This window comes from Silene latifolia, chromosome 10, assembly GCF_048544455.1.
Source record: "Silene latifolia isolate original U9 population chromosome 10, ASM4854445v1, whole genome shotgun sequence".
Taxonomy (NCBI): domain Eukaryota; kingdom Viridiplantae; phylum Streptophyta; class Magnoliopsida; order Caryophyllales; family Caryophyllaceae; genus Silene; species Silene latifolia.
Window position 1 is genome coordinate 76,831,244 of NC_133535.1, and position 21,824 is coordinate 76,853,067.

General features: G+C 33.1%; 1 protein-coding gene across 2 annotated transcripts in view; it reads left to right on the forward strand.

The window, feature by feature from the left end:
• The window catches only part of LOC141605687 (serine/threonine-protein kinase BLUS1), an 84,186-nt gene that overhangs the window by 42,506 nt on the left and 19,856 nt on the right, over positions 1-21,824 (forward strand). Inside the window, exons 10-19 of one of the 2 annotated variants that reach the window (XM_074424558.1) lie at positions 7,826-7,894; positions 7,997-8,071; positions 8,176-8,249; positions 8,383-8,622; positions 12,175-12,290; positions 13,759-13,847; positions 14,015-14,059; positions 17,325-17,447; positions 17,529-17,577; positions 17,661-17,722. In XM_074424558.1, coding sequence (XP_074280659.1) covers positions 7,826-7,894; positions 7,997-8,071; positions 8,176-8,249; positions 8,383-8,622; positions 12,175-12,290; positions 13,759-13,847; positions 14,015-14,059; positions 17,325-17,447; positions 17,529-17,577; positions 17,661-17,722 — 942 coding nt within the window. The remainder of the gene's footprint in view (positions 1-7,825; positions 7,895-7,996; positions 8,072-8,175; positions 8,250-8,382; positions 8,623-12,174; positions 12,291-13,758; positions 13,848-14,014; positions 14,060-17,324; positions 17,448-17,528; positions 17,578-17,660; positions 17,723-21,824) is intronic. The other variant, XR_012526427.1, reaches the window with a different exon arrangement.

Here is a 21,824-nt window from a genome sequence, read left to right on the forward strand (position 1 = left end):
TAAACTTTAGTGTGGTCCAAATTCAATTCCATGTGAGGTATATTGTTTTATGTAATCCAAAATCATTTCCTTTATTCGTGTGCAAAATAGAAGGGCGAAGAAATTAGTGAATAGAGGGAGTATTAGGTATGTGTTATTTTTGTATTACTAAACGTGATAATTTTTAGGGTTAATTAATGAGAATACTCCAAACTATTGGGGTGCTTCTCAAAATATATCAAACTGTAATTTAACTACTAATATTACCAACTATTATACCCCTCCGCTTTTAATAGAATTGGCCCTTTATTAACCTGTAGTAACAAATAAAAAAGTCTCACTTTTTTCATCATAGATGATCTTCATCATCTTCCCCTTCCCTATACTAAAACATTTGGAAAAACCCGGATAAACCTATATTAAATTACCAAAAAAATCAATCAAAAACACATTAATTAACCTCTAATTAAATATATGACAATACAAGCATAGAATACCAAATCGCTAAGAACTAGTACTTTAGAAACAAATTACACAAAGCTTTTATCATTTGTTCATATAATGTAAGACCCCTCCCAACCTCTCTGCAAAATTTAGTGTTAGTTACATCAGATTATAATTTATCCCCAAATTAAAATAAGGATCTAAGGTTTCAAAAATTGAAATTGAAATGGCAGCAAGGCGGTTCAAGGTTCAAAGAGTAAAGCGATTTAAGGGGGCGAATGATGCTTGATAGTTGAAGATGGTGTCGGGATGGTAGAATGGTGGTGTGGGCTTTGTTTGATTCTGGTGCGCAGCAGATGCAGGCCGCGTTTACTCCTTATCATGAGTGTTGCATAAATTCCACCTTCCTTGCAAACTCCACTTCTCAAAATTCACAATCATCAAATGTAAAGGAGCCACCACCTCCAATTCAAACACACTAACCTATGAAATAAACAATCCAAAACACCAGGATTTTAAAACCTCAAACCAACTCCGAAACCGTATGACATATATTAAGCTCCATAGTAGACCTATGAAATTGATGCTCCTGCCATGGCAGACTCACGAAATTAATCGAAAACGAAACCGAAACCGTATGTTTGGAGAAAGATCCAAGACATAAGCGTGATTTTAAGGATGATGATTTGGAATTAGGGGCGAACGTGAAGGTAGATGATGATGAGGAGCGAAAAGATGATGAAGATCAGAGGAGTGAAAGGAGGTTGAGGTAGACGATGGTGATGTGAATGGAGATGGTACAAAGGATTAATTGGAGGAGATGTTTTTAAGTTTTTGGTGTTCTGCAGAAAGAAAAAGAAGATTAATGGTGTTAGTAGGTGAAGAAAGAGAAGGGATAAAATAGAAAGAAACTGGTTCAACAGGTAACTCTTTCACCAGTTTTAGTAGGAAGGAATAGATGTGAAAGTTGGGTACATTGGTAGTTAAAATAAAGTTTGGAATATTTTAAGAAGCACCTCCATAATTTAGAGTATTATCATTACATAACCCTAATTTTTATTTTTATTTTTATTTTTTCAAGAAAAATATGTCTTTATTATATTCATTCACACATGGAGGAAAAAAATAGAGATTTTTTCTACAAAAGAGACTAAACACTAGACAATTTTTCACTAAAAAATCAAACAAACCCTATCTATTTAGAGCCAACATCATTCCTTCATACTCATAATGTTTAGAATGAATGAATAGTCGAACACCAACTTATTTAATCTTCCTGATGAGAAGAGCAGGTTGAAAGCTCTTACTAGTAAAAATTCTGACATTTCAGTCAGTTCAAAGGACTTGGACTGCAGCTGTCAAAGTGCTTTTTAGCCAACTGATTTTCCAATGCTTCATTTGTTTCCTACTAAGAATCTAATTTCGTTCATCATCATAATCATAACCCTGTGTGTTGATCCCTATCTTGTGTAACAAACTCTTCCAAACTTCTGAGATTAAGATCGATTAAAGTAAAAAATGATGTTTAGTTTCAGTATTCATATTACCACATAAACAATATCTATTCACTAAGTAGACGTTTATGTTGATTATGTTACCAATGGTAGTTTGCATTCCCTAGAAAGTTATAGTAGCAATAACTCTATGGCTCGAAGTTATCGTAGAATTATATAAGCTTTAGTCCATCTAACATCAAGATTATATCTTCGTATGCGATCATAGGCTTTGGAAACCTGAAACTTACCCCATTATAACATTGTGTCACAACATTCCCAGCAACAAAAATGTTATCATGACTCTGAATCCAACTGTCTCTTACATTTAAGATTCTCTAAAGAGTATAAGAGTAGGTGTCCTTGCTGATTTCTACCTCCCAAACAAATTTTCCTTTGAAGTTTATAAGCATGAGCCATCGATAACCAGGTCCCCTACAAAGACATCTAGTTTTCAAACTTGACCTATATTGCAACGATTGAAGATCTTTTTAACATTGGTTTAAAATTAATCTTTCCTCTATGTTACTTTTTACCCATAACCATTATTGTGGAGTATACCTAAGGATGGTAGTGGATCGGGGACCCGACCCAGACCCTGAGGGTCGGACCCTAATGGGTCGGGTATGGGTCTCATTTTTTCAGACCCAATGGGTATGGGTCGGGTATGGGTCTTAAGAAAATATTTCGGGTCCGTTTTCGGGTCTAAGTTATGAGACCCATACCCGACCCTTAGACCCTTTATTAAAGAAAAAAAATCAAAATTACAACTTTTCTAAATTCATACTGGCAGACTGTAGAAACCCAACTAAAGTATATTTCTCTTCCCTCATCCCATAAAGTGATAAAACCCAACCACTGACAATACCACCACTCCACCACTGACACAAGAAAACCAGCACCACAACACTGATACGCGACTGACAACCACCTCTCTAATAGCCGGCGACCGACAACCACCATTAACGGCAGATTAATAAACTCATAATGTTAAAGTAGTATAAATTTTTTTTTTTAATATTATAGACCCTATAGCTGTTAATTTTGTTACTAAAGTGGCTGAAACTCGGACCCGAGGGTAGACCCAGACCCTACCCTTACCCATAGGGTCCGGGTATGGGTCCTCAAATTTTAGACCCTTGCGGGTCTGGGTCGGGTACGGGTCCAAAGGGAAAATCTCGGGTCGGGTCCGGGTCTAGGCGGACCCTACCCAGACCCTACCCATTATCATCCCTAAGTATACCAACAATGTAATCAAATATTTTAAACTACTCTTTTATAAATGTTACTCCTTCTGTCATAATCATTTTCTTACATGTTTCATATTAGTGTATCCCATTATTTTTTTTTTACCTTTCTAGATTGGAAATATTTTTCTTAGTAAAATGATCATTAAATTCACATTGTCTACTTGTCATCCATTAACTATGACAACAACAAGTGGTCCCCTCCTCCTACCTTGTTCTTTGTGCCAAAAGTAAAGGTAAATAAATGATCGGAACAGAGCGCGTACTTTTTAAACTACCAACTTTTATTTTCATTTTTGTCTAACACTTTCTTATATATATATATATATATATATATATATATATATATATATATATTGATTATGTAAGAAAATTAGGTTGATCCTTTAAGGTAGGACCAACCTATCTCATCTTTTCGAATGAGGGAGGTAAGTTGAAGCCACCGGCTATCAAACCACCTCGAAAGAGTTGGACATGAATGTCCAATAGAAGCCATGAAGTCAGCAACCTTGTTGGCTTCACGAAAGCAATGTTTAATTATCACTTCATCGAAAAAATGAAGATTTAATTTCACATCCTTGATAATACTAGAAATTTCCCAAGGAATTTGCCAAGTACCTCGAATTGAGTTAATAACACATAAATTATTACCCTTTACAATTAACTTTGAGATTCCTAAGTATTTAGCTGTTAAAATATCTTCTTTTAAAGCGAGAGTTCCGCAACAAGGATACTATTTGATCCGCACTTTTTTGCTCTCAACAAAATGACTTTACCATTGTGATCTCTTATTAAATATCCTAAAGCAGCTTTATTATCTTCTATTCTCGATCCGTCAAAATTTAGCTTTAAGAAACCGTTTCTAGGTTTTTCCCACCAAATTTCTTCCTTACTAGAGTTGTTTCTAGTTGACTCTTCTATCTCGGGATTGTTGAGATCCTTAAATCTAGTCACATTCCAGGTCTTAGTGCTATTATTACATAAAGTAATAAGTTTGCTGATACTTACATTAACATTATTAAAGATAATATCATTTCTATGAAACCATGCATTCCACCAAATAAAAATAATCTTAATGAAATCATCTTTTGTAATTAAATCTTTGAGATAATTAAATTTCGTTAGAAAATTTTGGCTTGTAATATTATCATAATTTGACAAAAAACTCGTTGAAACTAATAACGTTCAAGTCTTGTATGACAGACCCAATCAACGGTCATTCGTAAAAGAAATGATCTTTGTTTTCAATAGGATTGTTGCACAGAACACAATGAGGTGAGACATCAATATGACTCTTGAGAAGTCTACTTTTCGTTGGAAGGCCGTCAACACAGGCTTTCCAAAGAAAAAATTTCAATTTTGGAGGAATATTCAATTTCTAAATCCACTGAAATTCACATTTGTCAAGAGTTTAATCGAACAAACCTTGCGCTAACCAAGTTGTTGTTTTGGTAGAGAAAATTCCATCTACGGACAATCCCCAAATGAGGGTATCTGGAATATCATTATGTGGCAGTGGAATGTTAGTAATCTAATTAGCAATATCGTTATTCACTAAACTGGATAATTTACAAACATCCCATTGTTTGTCTGAGGTTATGAAATCTTTAACCAAAAGATTAGGATTACGGTTACTATCATCATCAACCATACTGCTTGTAAGTGGGTGTGAAAAAACTCAATTATCAGACCAAAACTTAATGTTGCTACCATTACCTACCTGCCATCTCAGTCCTTTTCTAAATAAAGTCCGAAGACTCATAAGTTTACGCCATTGCCAAGAAGAGACTGAATTAGGCTTATAATCAAAGAGTGAATAATTTTTCAAGTATTTTTTACTTATCACTTTGACTCATATACTTTCCTTATCCATAAGAATTTTCCATAAATGTTTCATTTGAAGAGTTTTATTAGCTGCTTCAGAAGATTTAATTCCTAAACCACCAACTGACTTTGGTAAACAAACTTTATGCCACCCAATCAAATTAGGAGAACGTTGGGAAGGATTCTTATTCCAAAGAAAGTCTCTATTAATTTTATCTAATCTATTATGGATCGATAAAGGGAGGAGGAAGCTTTGCATCTGAAATGTTCCCTTCGCGGCTAAATTAGCATTGACAATTACTAGTCTACTTGCTTGGGATAAAGAATTCGCTTTCCATTTCGATAATTGAGTGCAAGAAGATTGAATAATGTTCTGGAAAGTATTTTTAGTCACTCTGCTATCAATTATAGGACATCCTAAATACTTACCCAAATGAGCTTCCTCGTTCATGTGAAGAATGCCTCTAAAGGATTCACGAAGAGAACGCTCAATATTTCTAGTGCATTGAAAAGTGGATTTGTCAAAATTAATAAATTGTACAGAAATCGTGCAAAAATTATCTAAAATAGACTTAATAGTTCTAGAACTCTGGTTAGAGGCTTTAGCGAAAATGATAGTGTCGTCCGCAAAAGTGAGAAAAGGAATTTTCTCCACCCCAAATCCAATTCTAATACCAATATCACTAGAGCTAAAATCACTAATTTTTTGTAGAGATCTTGTTAAAATCTCGCCGCACATAATAAATATATATGGTGAAAGTGGGTCTCCTTGTCGAATACCTCGAGTAGGTCTAAAAACGTCTCCTGTTGTTCCATTTACTAACACTGAGTAAGAAACAGGTCTAAACACTATTTCTAACACTTTCTTATATGTCATTTATCATGTTCAAAGCTTACAAATTCTTTTTTCCAGTGACTTATGTCAATTTTCAGTCATTTACACGTCGAAACGTTTCCTCTAAATTTTAAGTTCGCCTAATCATTTTCCTTCTTACTTTTGTTGTTATCCTATTTAATGACATTTCTTCATTACTAGAAAACTCTCTCGCTCTCTCTCTCTCTCTCTCTCTCTCTCTCTCTAATTTCATAATTCACTAAAAATTCACCTCCCTCCCTATCTTCCTTCCTCCCTTTAAACTCATAATTCTTCTCCTAAAGTGTCCTTATTGGAAGATGTTTATGCTCAGTGTTTACTATATTACAAACTTTATAAGCAGAACAAAATTCAGCGAAATAATTTTTGGGCCGCAAATTCTAACGTCTGGAAACCCAAATACCTTAGTTCATTTGTTGATTTGGATTGATGAACGGTTCATAAATTAACAAAAGAAGCAATCCTTACTTTATACAACATGTCTTTTGCATTAAATTCACAACAAACCTACTACCCATATGTCCATCTCATAATCCATCAGTTATGATTATATAGAAAAGCGCTCATACTCTCATTGGGTGCAAGTTGGAGTCGCTTTCTTCCATTAATCAAATACAATTGAAACCTGATCATTAACTATCAAAGAATCATTAACATTATAAGCTTGTTCTTTAATAATCAATATCAACACTTATAGATTTAGAGAAGAAATAATAATAAACAAGTAAATAAAACATACCCAGATAAAGAATCCATTATGCATTTGATTTTGTGCTTGATTGAGAGGTTTAATTTTTTGGTTTGATTTTGTAACACCCCCACTTACCCGTTCAAGGTAGGTAGGAGTGCTACTATCGCAGTTTCCCTAGGTAAAGTATCTAAACTCCAATTAAGAAATATTCATTAAAGTCTAAGGTTTAGTGATTAATACAAAATGAATTATACAATTTACAATGTCTCAAACTACCACCACACCTCGAATAAAGTATACATCCACTATAGTGTGACTGCTCAACTAGACTCCGAATGGCAATGGCTCGACCCATGTCCCGATCATCACCAAATCCAAAACCTGCAATCTAACTGCTCCCCATATAAACGAAAATGTCATATAGAACATCACAGGCCACCATAATTAAAGGAGCTGACAATTTGGCACAAAACTAAAACAAGTGAGTCTCAATAATACAAATACTCACGACCCAAAATAAATGCAATGCAAAAGAATGAGACACACCTAACACATCGCCTCCTCCAAACCGACTCCAACTCCACCTCAACCTAGTGACGACAACGCATCACCGCCAACAACAGCCATGCGGTAGCCCAAAAGATATTTGCATCGAAACACGGTATACCAAGTCCAGATCGCGATCCGGACCCTTGCCAGATTAGCATTTCAACACAAATCCCTCCTCCTAATATCATTAACGTGGACGTCCTCCTTGATGTAAGAAACTTCAAGGAGCGACCCCAGCGTGATATTGTCTCCCGAACCGCCTCACTCTCCACACCACCACAACACCACCACAACTCCCCAACAACCAAATGTAACACAATATGCAAAACAATATGCCAAGTATACCTCTTTTACATTTACCATGAATCCCGAGTATGTCATGACTCCATGTACCAACAATTATTAAGATACATAAAATAACTCTTATGATATGGTACAATTTCTATATTTATTATGAGACAAATAACAATAATGACATATGAAAGCATTCATATTATTAAAACCGAGAAGGAAAACCGATTAATACAATTTTTGGATTAATAAATTATATTATACTTTTTTTTATTATCATGTCCACTATTTCTCATTTCGACAAAAATAATTTATATTATTATTATCGCTATTATAAATTTTGTTGCTCTGGAATAATTCTTATCTTTATTACTTAGTTTGAATAATTTGTGATGAATTACAATTGAATCAACTCTTCTAATTATGTTTTTAGAATGAATATAAAAGAGGAATAAGTGGGTGGAATTTCAACCTAGAAGACTTGAAAGCTCAAGCATCACTGGTACACTGCTATATTTATAGTAAATAATATGTTATTTCTAAAAGACTTATATTTTCTGACAACGACTTATTTAACTTGTTTTATGTATGTATAATTTTGCAGATTCAAGAAGATGAACTATTTGATAAAGATCAAGGAGTTGGGATAGACGGCCAATTAGAATATCAATTTTCTAATGTTTCTCAATCTTCACAAGCTACACATTTAGTATTTCCTACTTCATGATATTGTGCATTAATATGTTTATTGGATTTTGATTTCACGATTTCATGTTTTGATAGGAGGAAAATGATCATATCTACTGCGCTTTATTCAATCCCCTTCCAACCATGGATTCATCAAACAAATCTTCAAAGTAAAATATTACTCTTGAATTTTGATAAAATGTTTAATTGACATTATATTTATATAACAAATTGAATCATACTATGTATCATACTATTGACATTTATTGAGTTCATTGATAATTTCACTTGGTAATGTTTCAGAAATCTATATGATAAATTAGAGGATGATCTTAGTGGAGCTAGTTCAAATACTGAGAAATCTACATCTCAATGTTGTTCTCCGCGTCAAGTAGAAAATGGTGAAAAAAATGAAGATGCGACATTGGACAAGGAAGCTACTGGAAAAATGGCGGATAGTTCTACATTGCCATTACATCATAGAAGGGCAACATCGTCAACATGCGCATATACATTAGAAATTCCAATTATGAGATCAGAAAGGTATGATTTCAAAATCGTTTTTAAGACTTGTTAATTCTAAATAAAAAATTTCTATGTAAGAAACTACTATGGCAAACGAAATATCTTAAGAAATGACTACATATTTTCTAAAATAAACCAAGTATAGAGTCTAAAGAGATTAAAGAATAAGAATGTGAAATAAACAGTATATATGGTGAATCCCTTTAAATATTTGAGTCTTTGAATCCCGATACAATAACACAGTTTATTCAATACTATTACATGAGTTATTCAATCAAATATCCGGGGAAAAACACGTGATTTAAGATGGTCACCTTCCCTCGTCCAACATACCGGTTGGTCACCATTTCTCCCATTTTTTTATTGTCTTTTCTGAGTCGTTAACATTTTGATTGAACGGTTGAAATTATGGTTTAAAGGTCAAAATTATGGGTATGATTCATGTAATCCGGCCGGTGGATAAGAGATAAGTGATCACCGGTCGGTCTATCATCCGGGGTCTTGTGTTTTTTTGAAGTTTTTTTTATTGCTATTTTATTTAAGAATTTAAGCTATTGTTAATCTTTGTTATTGTATCAAAACTCATGGACTTAAATATCTAGAAAGACTTACAAAATTTACTAAGGAGTGTTGAGGTAAAACCAGAGTGCATAGAAAATACATGTAATTTTCTTATTATGTTCACAACTTGATGAACCGCCATGAGTGTCTATGTCTAGTTTGTGACAAATTGGATTTTTTTACATAGTGACGTTTGACGAACAAGTACGATTAATAAGAGTTGACCCGTCATCTTCTATTTCATTTATTATGACCTTCTTTTTATTCCCCTATATTGACATCTAATTTAATGAACTAAGTTAACTGGGGAAAAAGATATACAAAAATGATCCTTCAAATAAAAAAATTATTTAGATGGAAAATTTGTCTCCCGCTCTTTTTCTTTGTGAAATACAATTGTGAGAACTAAATAACAGTGAGAAATTTACCAATATTTTTATTCTTATGTGGATAAATGTAGTTACAAAACACCTAAAAGTCAGAATTCTAATTTAAAGCATAACAAGGAGAGCACTCAAGGTTCCTAATTTAATATAATTAAAAAACTGGCTTAGTAAGAAGACAATTATTCCCCTGACTATTCCATGTGCTATTATTAGTGTTACACCCATGTAAATTTGCACCAATCGGTTTAAAAACTCAAACTAAATGAATTTTTGAAAAACAATTTATACATTATGATCTATATTGTGTGATGGGTTTATCATTTGAATTTAATAATTTTATAAAAAATAACTATACTATTAATTTACATGTACAAATAACATTTTTTTTAAGGTGAAGCAAATGCCTGACATTTTCTTACTGTAAAACAAATATTATACTTTTTCTTTAATCTTGAGCATAACCTATGCTACCAAACTAGGGAGGATATCCATTTCGAATGGTATATATGGAGTACATAGTTCGCTCCCTTTAAATAGTATCTGACATCCTGTTTCTTATGTGTCAGTTAGTTTTTTTTTTTTTTTTTTTTTTTTTTTTTTTTCATTATGGGTAGTTATCGTGGATAGTGAGTATTTTGTTTGGATTTTTTTATAACTATTGCCTTTGTAGGGGACTATATTAAGTACTACCAAGTTAATTTTTGTTTAAAAACTAGTACCACATTATTTGATTCAGATTGAAAACAATATCAAATCTCATCCTTACCTAATATTTGGCATCAATAAACTATTTTGCACTTCATTTAACCCTTCCACCTGTTACTTACACTTCAATGTAAAATTAGAACTCATCTTAGCCTTGCCTCTCAAATTAGGGGAAAAACTTTCACGTTTCTTCATCTAATTAACCTATTTTACTAATCAAGACAGAGAAATTACCTCATCTATTTAACCTACATTCACCTAGATTGTAGATCAATTTCTTTTTCAACCTTCCATAATTCATTACATATCATTCTAAAAGTCTCAAAGCTTTGACACAATGCTTAGAAAACTTTTACAACACAAAAAAACAAAAATCATTTAAAAGAGTTACCAATAATCAACCCTAATGACAACCCTCTCTTCTACATCAGTTGACTTTAACAATACCCTTCGTCTTTTCTCACAATTGAATCGTGGGTTCATAAACCCTAAATTGAAAAACAAACAAATATTAGACTAATGAAAGTGAAACAAAAAGAAGAAGACTAAACTAATAGAAAACTCGGTCAATTAAAGTTTCTCCTAATTACAATCAACAAAAAAAAAAGAAGAGAGAGGGGGGGGGGGGGGGTGTATGATAATGGGGAATAAAAGTGATTGAGGAGAAGAAGAAGATAGGTAAGTGATTGGGAGTGTTTTTATCTAAAGGGGAAAAGGGTAAATTAGGTAGTTAATCTAGAACTTAAGATGAAAAATTTAATCCAACGGCTGAGATTGAGTTTTATAAGCTAAATATGAGATTTGATAGTATTTTCGAATCGAACCAAACAATATGGCAGTAGTTTTTAAACAAAAATTATAGTGGCAGTAGTTCTTAAAATAGAGCATTTAAAAGGTAATAGTTATCAAAAATCCCATTTTATTTTACAAATTTGTACTTCATTTTCTAGGAAATGTTGTAGTGTCGACAAATCAGCATTTATTAATGAGGATTAATTGCCATAATACTTTATTGTTTTTCGCTTTAGTAAATAAGGGATGAGATCATATTTTTCTTATAATACCCTTAGTGAACTTAGCTTTTATTCAACAATTGACTAGTTATACATAATAGACGATTATCATCGGAAATGACAAGGCGATATAAAAAAACTATTGGGAAAACTCAATATATATGTGCACCATGTAGTGTTGTTGTGTGATTCCATAGGATTAGACCAATTTAAAAAAAATATATATAATTAATTTCTTGAGATATATTAAAATTAAACTATTCGGTCGCTGTTGAAGATTATTAACAATTACATCCTCTAACCATTCTAATTACCCATTTGACTTTTCAACGTCTAAAAGACGACACTTTGTACGTTTTTCCGCATTTATGTATTTTTTTTTTGCGTCGAAAATATAAATTTTCGAAAACTCTTTTAATAACAAACATATATAGGTCAAATTTCATTTAAATTTTTAAAATTTGACTTAATTTAATTGAATTTAAGAAAAGTGGATGGGTACTTTGGAAAGGATATGAGGGAGTAGATTACAATTTATTACTAAGAAAAGATTATGAACACTCAAACTAATTCTAAGTATGTCACATCTAACTCATGAGTTTTTTAAATCGAATTCGTTGCATTGTAGAACACCCCAATATCCTAAACATGATTTTTGAATTGAAACATTAATGAATAAGACCATAAATTATTGTTGTATAAACTTTAGGTATTATATTTAATAAGACACAAAACATGTTACATGTTATATGGTTAGGTTCCAATTTTAAATTTTTTAGTTCTTAAGATATTCATCACTAAATTTTAGAACTTGTAATTGTAATAGTTCATATAGTTAAATATGTTATCATGATCAAATTATAAAAAAATTAAATTTATCTTGTTAATTGATTTGAAAAATATAGCTTTAAATCACCAAAGCAAGCGGAACATATATCTATCAACGATGTTGGAATAAGTACAAGTGGATTAGAAGAATCAGCGTCTGAGCCAACGCCTAGAACAACCAGAGCTTCACCAGGTTTGCATTTAAAGTTATTTTATTTACGTTCTTAAGTCGTGTAATAATCATAATTACATACAACACTATCTCTTATTTTTTAGGATCATATACTATTTCATTTCACACTATTATTAAGACGAGTAAGTCATGTATGAGTACCAAATTGTGCTTAGTTATATGCCCATGGTGCACACTCCAGACCAGACCATCAGTCCTCAATTCTTAACATCAAAGCGCCAAACTCATACCACAACATCATTGGACCCACACCACTGCTACCTCAAGTCTTCCAACTATAAGACAAAACAAAGTCCATCGACGCCACCATCCCACCTAGGGGTGATAATGAGACGAGTGTGTTTATGAAACAAAACCCGATCTCGAGCTCACCTGAACTTGAAAATCGACCTCAATATCAAATATGCGAGCTTAAACCCGAGCTCGAGCTGAGTTCGAGCTCAATTCGAGATTATATATATTATTCTTAAATTTTTCAATGTTTTTTTCGTTTTGATACTTTAAGAAAAGGGATTCGTAGGTCATATTGAAAAATATTGGGCAAATCAATTACAACATTTGATATGGAAATACAAAAATATAATCATGATAAAATAGTTTTATAAAAAAACAGCAAGATTTTATCTAATTAGACAAGTTGAGAACCTCGCGAGCTTTTTCAAGACAAGCTCGGCTCAGCTCGCTAAGTTATCAAGACGAGTTGGCATGAGCCAAGCTTTTATCGAACATTGATCGAGCCAAACTTGAGCTGCTCTCGAGCTATATCTTCTCATTATCAGCCATAATTCCACCTACCTGCATGTAATACCTTGCTCCTACCACAATGCCACCCTACCACCATTGCTCGCGCCACCCAAAATGCAATCATGCTCGATTTTGTAGTAATGAAAAGAGCACGGGGGAGTATTCTCTGACATTATCGTTATTTTTACCGTTTAGGATTCTAAGGAGAGAGAAATATAACGAATGAGTAATTCACAACGCCTTCCCCTTCGACAATGAATAAATTGAGGTTTTGTGGAGGCATTAAAAAAAAAAAAAAAAGACGTGAGTTTAAGATTTAGGCTTGTTTTGGGGGTTTGGTGGTGCGTTTTTTAGGTGATCAATTTAGAGGTGGGGGTGGTCGTGGTTATAGTCGTAGATGACGGGAATTGTATTGGACTATTACTGATTGAGTACGATGGCGATGTTCAGCGAGGACTTGAGTTATATAAAGGTATGAAAGAGGTCTAAGAGGTAACTTGATTGCAGATAGGTTTTTTATGAGGTTAATTTTTCATATTTAAGGAATGCAATGAATTTAATGAATGAGTTGAAAGTGGAAAGACGGATGAATGTCGAAAGTGGGAGGGATACTATTGTTCCGAAATAAAATAAAATTCTTTTATTTACTGATTTTGTTTTATGCTCAATTTTTAGCTTAAGTAATTTTTTTTATGTCCAAATTGAATCATATCATATACGCTAGCTAATAGTGAAGATATGGAAGCAAAGGTAGCAGTTATTCAACAAAAAGGGCGGTTTAAAGTAACTTCAGAAAATGTGGATTTAGAAAAGGTGAATATATAAAACAATATACATTTTTGCTTTCATTTGGTTGTATACATATTTGTAAATATACAAGGGAAATTTTGAAAAATGTATACAATTAAATAGAATATAGGAAGTAATATCAAGGTTATCTCATTTACAAACAAACTTGATTTTTTTTTTATGTATTTCAGACAGCTCCATCACATGCATCACTTCCAAAGAGTCAAAGTTTACAAGTAAGAAACATAACACTTTGTTTTAAATATTTTTTTGGTTAATAGTTTATTTATATTTATTATGGTTTATTTTAAAGTTTTCCTCACAATCTCGAAATTTGATAATTTCCAAATTTATATATTGTTCATTCTTTACATATATTTATTAACAAATATTTATATTTATATGTTAATATTTCAGTAAGATAAGTGATCTTAAAGTTATTAACAGATAACATTACTTGACATGTTTATTGTCAAGTATTTATTCTTATAATCTTTTATTGTACTAAGAGCAACTATAGTAACATTTGAATAAAAAGAGTAACCCATTTAAATCTAAATTACAAAATAAAAAGTGACATTAGTTGAAGTATGGAGATTCCTGGAAAGAATTGTATCTAGAAGTGTTATCGAACCATATGTATAACATCAAATACTAAAGTTTCAAAGCATACCTAACATTAGTTACCCAATAATATATATAAGGGAAGATTGTTGAACTATTTTTTGCTTAAAATGTATCTTTTACTTGATAGCAAATTTTATATTCGAGAATTCGTATAATACTCTTGAAATGCAACTCCTAAACAATGTTATCCATAAACTTTAATAATTTTTCCAAGATTCACTTGTTATTTGTATTAACATTGACACCTAGATATCTCATTGTTTTATCAAGTAACCTTCAATCCAATACTTTCAAATAAATTTATCTTCTGAATATTATTCTTGATACCATGTTATACGTCACTTCATTTTAATTAAAAATTTATTTAAAGTTGTCTCTTGAGCATTTCTAAGGATAATATAAGTTGCTCCAATAATTGTCTAACAACTTTTTGGCTCACATGAAATTCTTCAATAAAAATCCCTGCAAACTTAGTTTAATTCACAACATTCTTTGAAAAGAAAAAAAATGTAGCTATTAAACATCTAGTACAAAGGTAATAAAAATTATCAATTGCAAGTTTTCGAAGTATGACAAAACTAGACAATTCAACCCTGATGATTTTGACTAATTTTATTGATCAGAGGTTAGCATTGACATCTTGTTAACTTTTTTTTATTAAAGAGTTCCAAAATATTTAAAAGACTGACACGTATAACACTCTAAAGGTAAGTGAACTTCTTAATCCATTCACATCTCCATTACTCACTCCAAAGAAAGATAATTAATTATCATTAATTCATGTGTAGGTCAACGTAAGAACGAGATTTGTTAAGAAAATAAATAAGACATTCTAAAGAGACAATGTCACCTTATGCAAAGAGCTAGAAGTAAGTGATGATTATTCTAAAGAGACATTCTAAGTGATGTCACCTTATGCAAAGAGACAAATAGAGGTGATGATTATTCTAACCTTAAGCATCTAAGAAGATGCATATTCATAATGCTTCTTATGTCATCATTCACAATCGAAGAGAGAACATTTATAACAACACATATCAATTTGATGTAACGGAGAATCTAATATCTTTATCCATTTTTCTTCCTGGAAGATCTATAGATGGCAGAAATGCATTTAACTACTCAATGGGTAAAAAGCTTTGAAAACTAGACTTAGTCAAAGATCTAAGTACAAAGTTTCAAATAAAGAACTGAAATATCTTCCTCCGGTGAACCTTAATTTTGATATGGGTGATACATGTAATATCACATAATAAAGAAATAATTGTGCAATGGTCCTAACATGAATGAGGATAAACTAGTAATATTACTCAATAATAGTTGTGTTTTACTCCCTCCATTCCACTTTTATTGCCTTCTTTCGCTCAAAATTTATCCCAAAATAATTTTCACCTTCCTATATTTAGTAGTATTTACTCTACAAATCACTCATCGTTCCATTTTATTAACTTTTCATTTATCTCTTTGTGTTATTGAGTTTTCTCATCCATAACCCTGCTTATGTTAATCTAAACTCTACCCCTCAATTTTTCTAAATGAACTTTCTCAGATGTACCCATTTTTTGACCAAATAATTTGACCAACAAAGGCCTTTTTCTATGGGTTTGGAAACCGGCCACTTTTAGGAAAAAGAACTAACGATCTCGTAAAGAGGATCAATTCGAGAAAAAGCAAAGCTATCGGAACATGTAACCAATAGTTCCAGTTTGCTAAAGGTCATTTCGAGTTCCAATAATAAACCGGTTCAACTTTAATAAGTTTTAGTCAATTCGAATTTCTCGTCAAATTTAGGTCCTTAATTAAGGTGCGCGTCGGATTTGGGGTGGGTTATCCGGGTCGAGCCAGTTTTGTCAGGTCTAGCCAAGAGTCTCAAAGGAACAAATTTAATACAACTCCTACCAATAACTGCCAAACTTGCAGTCATTCTTAGCTAACATAATGGTCAAATTTATACAGTTATAACTTCAATTTTAAACAACATTTCAAATATTTCACGCAGGATATGACAGTTTATTTTGTAAGAGTTCCTTGCATTATGTCACACATCCAAATCATACAATCATTATAAGTTACTCTATACATGTTGTTAATTTGTTACTTTAGAATATAATTTGATACCTAAATTAATTATTATCACATAAAACCACTTGTGATATATTTTTCTATAATATTGACATTTTTAAAAAGAAGAGATTTTCTACATGGCCTGGTGGCCCAAAGTTAATTCAAATCACACAAGGTATTCTTGTTGCTTTTTTTAAATCACTTCAGATAACCTTGTAATTCGTTAAATAAAAATGGCACGGCCCTTAACTTGTTTCCGTTAAATATTCCCGATAAGGCAATGGCTGAGTTGATCGCAAAAGTGTGATTTGGAAAAACTAACTTTATTTGTATTCTACATCTTTCATATTAGGCATTTCAGCATAAGCTTTAATAAGTTCGTTCCTCTATCAATTAAGGCTTTAAACAACCTTAGGAAATGAATCTTTCCTTGGTTCTCTTTTGCATCAAAATATCCCTAATTTCTACATTAAATTTGCTAAGCTTCCCATAATTTTTCCATACTAGTTTTTTGATGATATTTTTCTTAATATTCATCATTTAAACCTCAAAAATCTCCCTTAATTCATCCATGCAAAACCATAATGTTTTCAACATACTTTCCCCATTAATACAAAATTCAACAAGAGATGATTTTGAGAAAGTATGGTTAGCATGTGGGATTTGAATGAAATTCAGATCACCATGTAGAAAATCCTAAAAAAAATTGTATATGGAAATATTCTAGAAAGTTATTCGTTTAATGTCAATTTTTATATTATTTTTTTTTCTTTGATAATCTTACAACAAAAATATTATTAACTCATGCAGGTTATTGCACCAACTTCTATAATGTCATTACCTTCTCCGATAAGTTTTCAATCAATGAATCAACACATCAAACCTTTGTTCTCCTTACTACAATATTTTCTGCAAACAAATATTACTCAAAGGGTATGTTGTACAACTCATGTATTACTCATACACGTATAATCTCAATCAACGTGCGTTGGCTAATTATCATATTCTCAGCAGGATAATATTTTAAGTATGATGAAACAAATTTCTTTTGGGGATTTCAACGGTAATATAAACTTGATTATATGAGAAAGTAAATTGTTTTGGACTTATATTTATAATCACTCACTATTGGATTTTTTTTTACAGCTAATCTTACACTTGATGAAAATTGTACATCAACTACTCCGCCTATCACAGAAAAGTCATTGGTAAGTAATTGTCTATTTTTTTGTGAGGGAAAAACCACGTAGAAGTATTACTTCAATAAAGATAAATCGAAAATTACAGCAGCACTAGCGGTCGATTGCAAGCATTCTGACCACATAGTTTTACCAATCACTCTAGCCTAACATGAGCAAGCGTATGAGTTACACAGTTGTTTTCACGACATGTATAAGACCAAACAACAGAAATAAATCACTACATAAACCTAGAATATCATCGATAATTAACAAAAAGCCACTTCTTCCCATTCTCTTCTCCTTCAACGCCTCAACAACCTGCAAACAGTCACTCTCCATAATCACATGCTGATATCCTCGACTCCTCCCCTCCTGAAGCCCATCCAACACCGCAACTGCCTTACCAAAATATGGCTCCCAGTTCTACTCTCGAACCACAGTCATGCGCCATAAAACTTCTCCACCATCATCTAGACGACACTCATGTCTCCACGCCCTCACCCTCCGTTACACATGCGTCAACATTAACTTTCACGAACCTTGCTGGGGCCGCTGCCCATCCCTCACTCTCCCCATCTTCCGCCCTCCTCCATTTTCGCCCTTCCGCTTTTTACCATCCGACAACCATCCAACCTCCTCAGCTAAGACGTCACAAACTCGCCTCACGATCTTGTTAGGGTCCACCTCCACGTTGTCTGTAGTTAAAGAGATAAAGTTATAACATTAGAGATATGTTTCAGTAAACTTATGAATTTTAAGATATAAATATATTTATAAAAATATTAAAGTTGTTTATCTACATCGCTTATTTACTAATAAATAGGAATTCTCACATTTTTCCCTCCAAAAAACATCTTTTTAAATAAGGAAGGTAACTACAATTATGTGCATTTACTAAAAAAGGAACTAATAATTACATTTTTATTACATTAAATTATTATATTTTAATTAAAATTAATCTTTTCATCAAATTATATTATTTTCATTCTAACTCCAAACAATAATATCTTAATTAAAATATAAATAAAATTTATATAAAACTATAAATTGCTAAATCTTTTATTGATACTATTATTTAAGAATTACTTAATACATGCTACATATAAAACAAAATTTAATCACCGCTATTACTTTCGTGACAAAAAAAAATTGAGATGACTAAAAAATTGAATGTATTAGCTTTGTGGGTAAAAAATATTTTGATTTAAAATACATTTCAGCAAAAACAATCTCTTGATTAATTGTCAACAAAGCAAAATACAATAATGAGCAATATGGATAATTAATGAAATATCACTATTTTATAAGTTATTTATTTATAAAAAAAATACTATATACCGTGCATTTATTGCACATGGTCTAAACTAGTATAAATATAAATTAATATCCTTTCCATTTATGAGGAAATATATGATAAAAATAAATACTAGGGAATGTGCGACATATTAATGATTGTACATTTTAAAATACTAATTGTGGTTCGTAATTTATATTATTTTTTAGTACAAACTTGTATATAACATGCTCTTATTATCACTTTACATCCATGTTCACTCGTTTTTCCTTTTATTTTTTTTTTGGTACGACTCGTTTTTCCTTTTAGCTATGTACATTAACTATATACATAAATTTTAATGACTAATAAATCAATAGTTTTCTAAATTTACACGCTGGATATTAGGAAATTTATGCTAAGTCCTATTTCAGTTAGGAGCCAAATAAGTTAATTTTGAAACAAAACTAAAGATAGACTAAATGCAAGGTTAACTAAATAAAACTGAAGCAGGTAAGTAACAATAAGTAGTTAAATAACGGGATAGATAATATAAGGAACACAAATTCTCATTTGTGACGGCACGTATCCGTCACTTTGAAATGACGGATACCATTTCCACTCACAAATGACCCAAATAGAGGAGAGAGGGAAGCACATGGGGGTGCCCCACCTTGTCCCCCCTATTCGTTTTGTGAGTGGCATTATCCGTCACTTGTTCCGACCCGTCTTCAGCAAGACTAACTGTATAAGGAAAGGCGTTAGGAGAAGTACGGGGACCCGAGCCTTAACATGGTTCTTGAGGGTCTTGTTAGTCTTAAATAACTACCCCCTCTGTCCCAGTGATATGTTTACACTTGCTATATTTTGTGAGGTAGAAATAAAGAAAGTGTAAACATATCAATTGGACGAAGGGAGTAGTTAAGAATATTCAATCGGGTTAGGTAGTTTTTTAACCAAATGCATCAACCCACTGTTCACCCACTTTCATGGTCGAACATACGTATGAGCCACTCCCTAAATGTGTCTATTCAACCCCGTATTTCTCTCACGAATCAATAAATAAGTATTCCTGCCTCTTTAAGTGCTCTTACCGACGAAACGGGTGAACAAGGCATGTTCTTGCACGTGATGTGGAGTGCTTTTGCAACAATATTAATGGATGTACTGAAATCCTTTTTCGATAGAGTGCGCGCAAGCATAAGGATGCGCTTGGGACTACGGAAGGGGAAGGAAAGGTCTTGGTTCGAAGTAAACCTCACCCGAGAGTCTTTACCAGAGTGATATTGCAGTAAAGACGAGTCAGAATCCTCACTCCCACGCTCAGGTGCAGAAACCGGGGATTTTCGCTTGTGATCCTATTTTATTAGCGAATCTCGATTCGAAAGTGCTGATTTTCAAAGAACAAATCCTTCAAATAAATACACTAATCATAATATGTAAAATCATGTATGTGCATCTTTCCTCCTAGCTCGGTATTTTGGGACATGAATTTTCATAAAGCGGTATTTTTTTTTTTTTTTTTTTTTTTGACAGCATCAAATAGCATAGCTTACACAAGAGCTCCCTGAGCAAGATTATGAGCTATTCTATTCATTCCCCTAGGACAGAAACTAAGAGAGCAACAATGAAAATGAGACGCAATAGACTTAATATCTTGGATAATGCAGTTGATAGATGCAATCGGCTTCTCCGCTCCCGCAGCCTGCAAAACCAAGTTAAGACAATCCGTAACAAGTCTAACATGAAGGTACCCTTCGTCCAAGGCCCATTTGAGCGCCATGATAGCTGCATGTCCTTCGGCATGCAGGGCAGAAGAGGCAAACGAGCGAGCGTGAGCAGTATTCCTTAAGGTCCCATTACCATCCAATAAGCACCACCCAATGCCAGCGCTTCTATCAGCCCTCCAAGCAGCATCACACTTGACAGTGCAAACATTTCCGCACCCAGGTCCACCAACAATCCAATAGGGGAAGGAGTTTCTAATCCTCTTAGCTAAACCAAAACCAGGGGAGGAGTCCAACAAAGCCGCTCGAAGTAGGCTAGCATCCTTATTGCATACAACCTCCTTCATACACTGAATGTCACCAAGAATAGAATGTACAGCACTCATAGGCCAAGGGCGACGATTCTTGAAGACCATATCATTTCTGCAGCACCAAATTCTCCAAAGGGTAGCGATTAGGGGAAAAAGGAGGGAGTTAGGATCTGGGCCAATTAGGAAATAAGTAACCCAGTTTATGACCCAAACCCTAACATCAATGTCCATCCCTCCCGTGATTCTAAGTCCTAAAGGACAGCCAAACCATAGAGCCTTTGCAAAGCTACAATCTCTGAACAGGTGAGAAATAGATTCCACACAAGGAGTTGAGCCATCACAAAGAGTACAAGTGGAGCGCCAATTCATTTGTCGTTTGAGGAATTCAGAGCCCACTGGTAGGGCATTAGCCATAAATTTCCATAAAAACACCTTTAGTTTGTTAGAGATAGGCAACTTCCAGAGCTTAGATCTGCAAAAAACCACAATTGTTGCAGACATTCTAGAAAGAACAGCAGTCGAGGTAGGTCCATTAGTTAAGGCCATAGCAGCAACATAGTATCCCGACTTGACAGTGAATGCACCATGCTTAGAGAATTTCCAATAGAAGGAGTCATTCGAGGGTTGACACGGGATATAAGTTGCGAGGATTTTCTTTGTAACTCCCTCACCCGGGTCAAAACCAAGAGAAGAGAGATCCCATCTCCTATGGCTATCATGAAGGTCACCAACCAGCAGCGCGGAATCAATAGGAGCATCAATAAAATCCCCACAAAGATCATGAAGACTATAACCCTCTATCCATTTGCTCTTCCAAG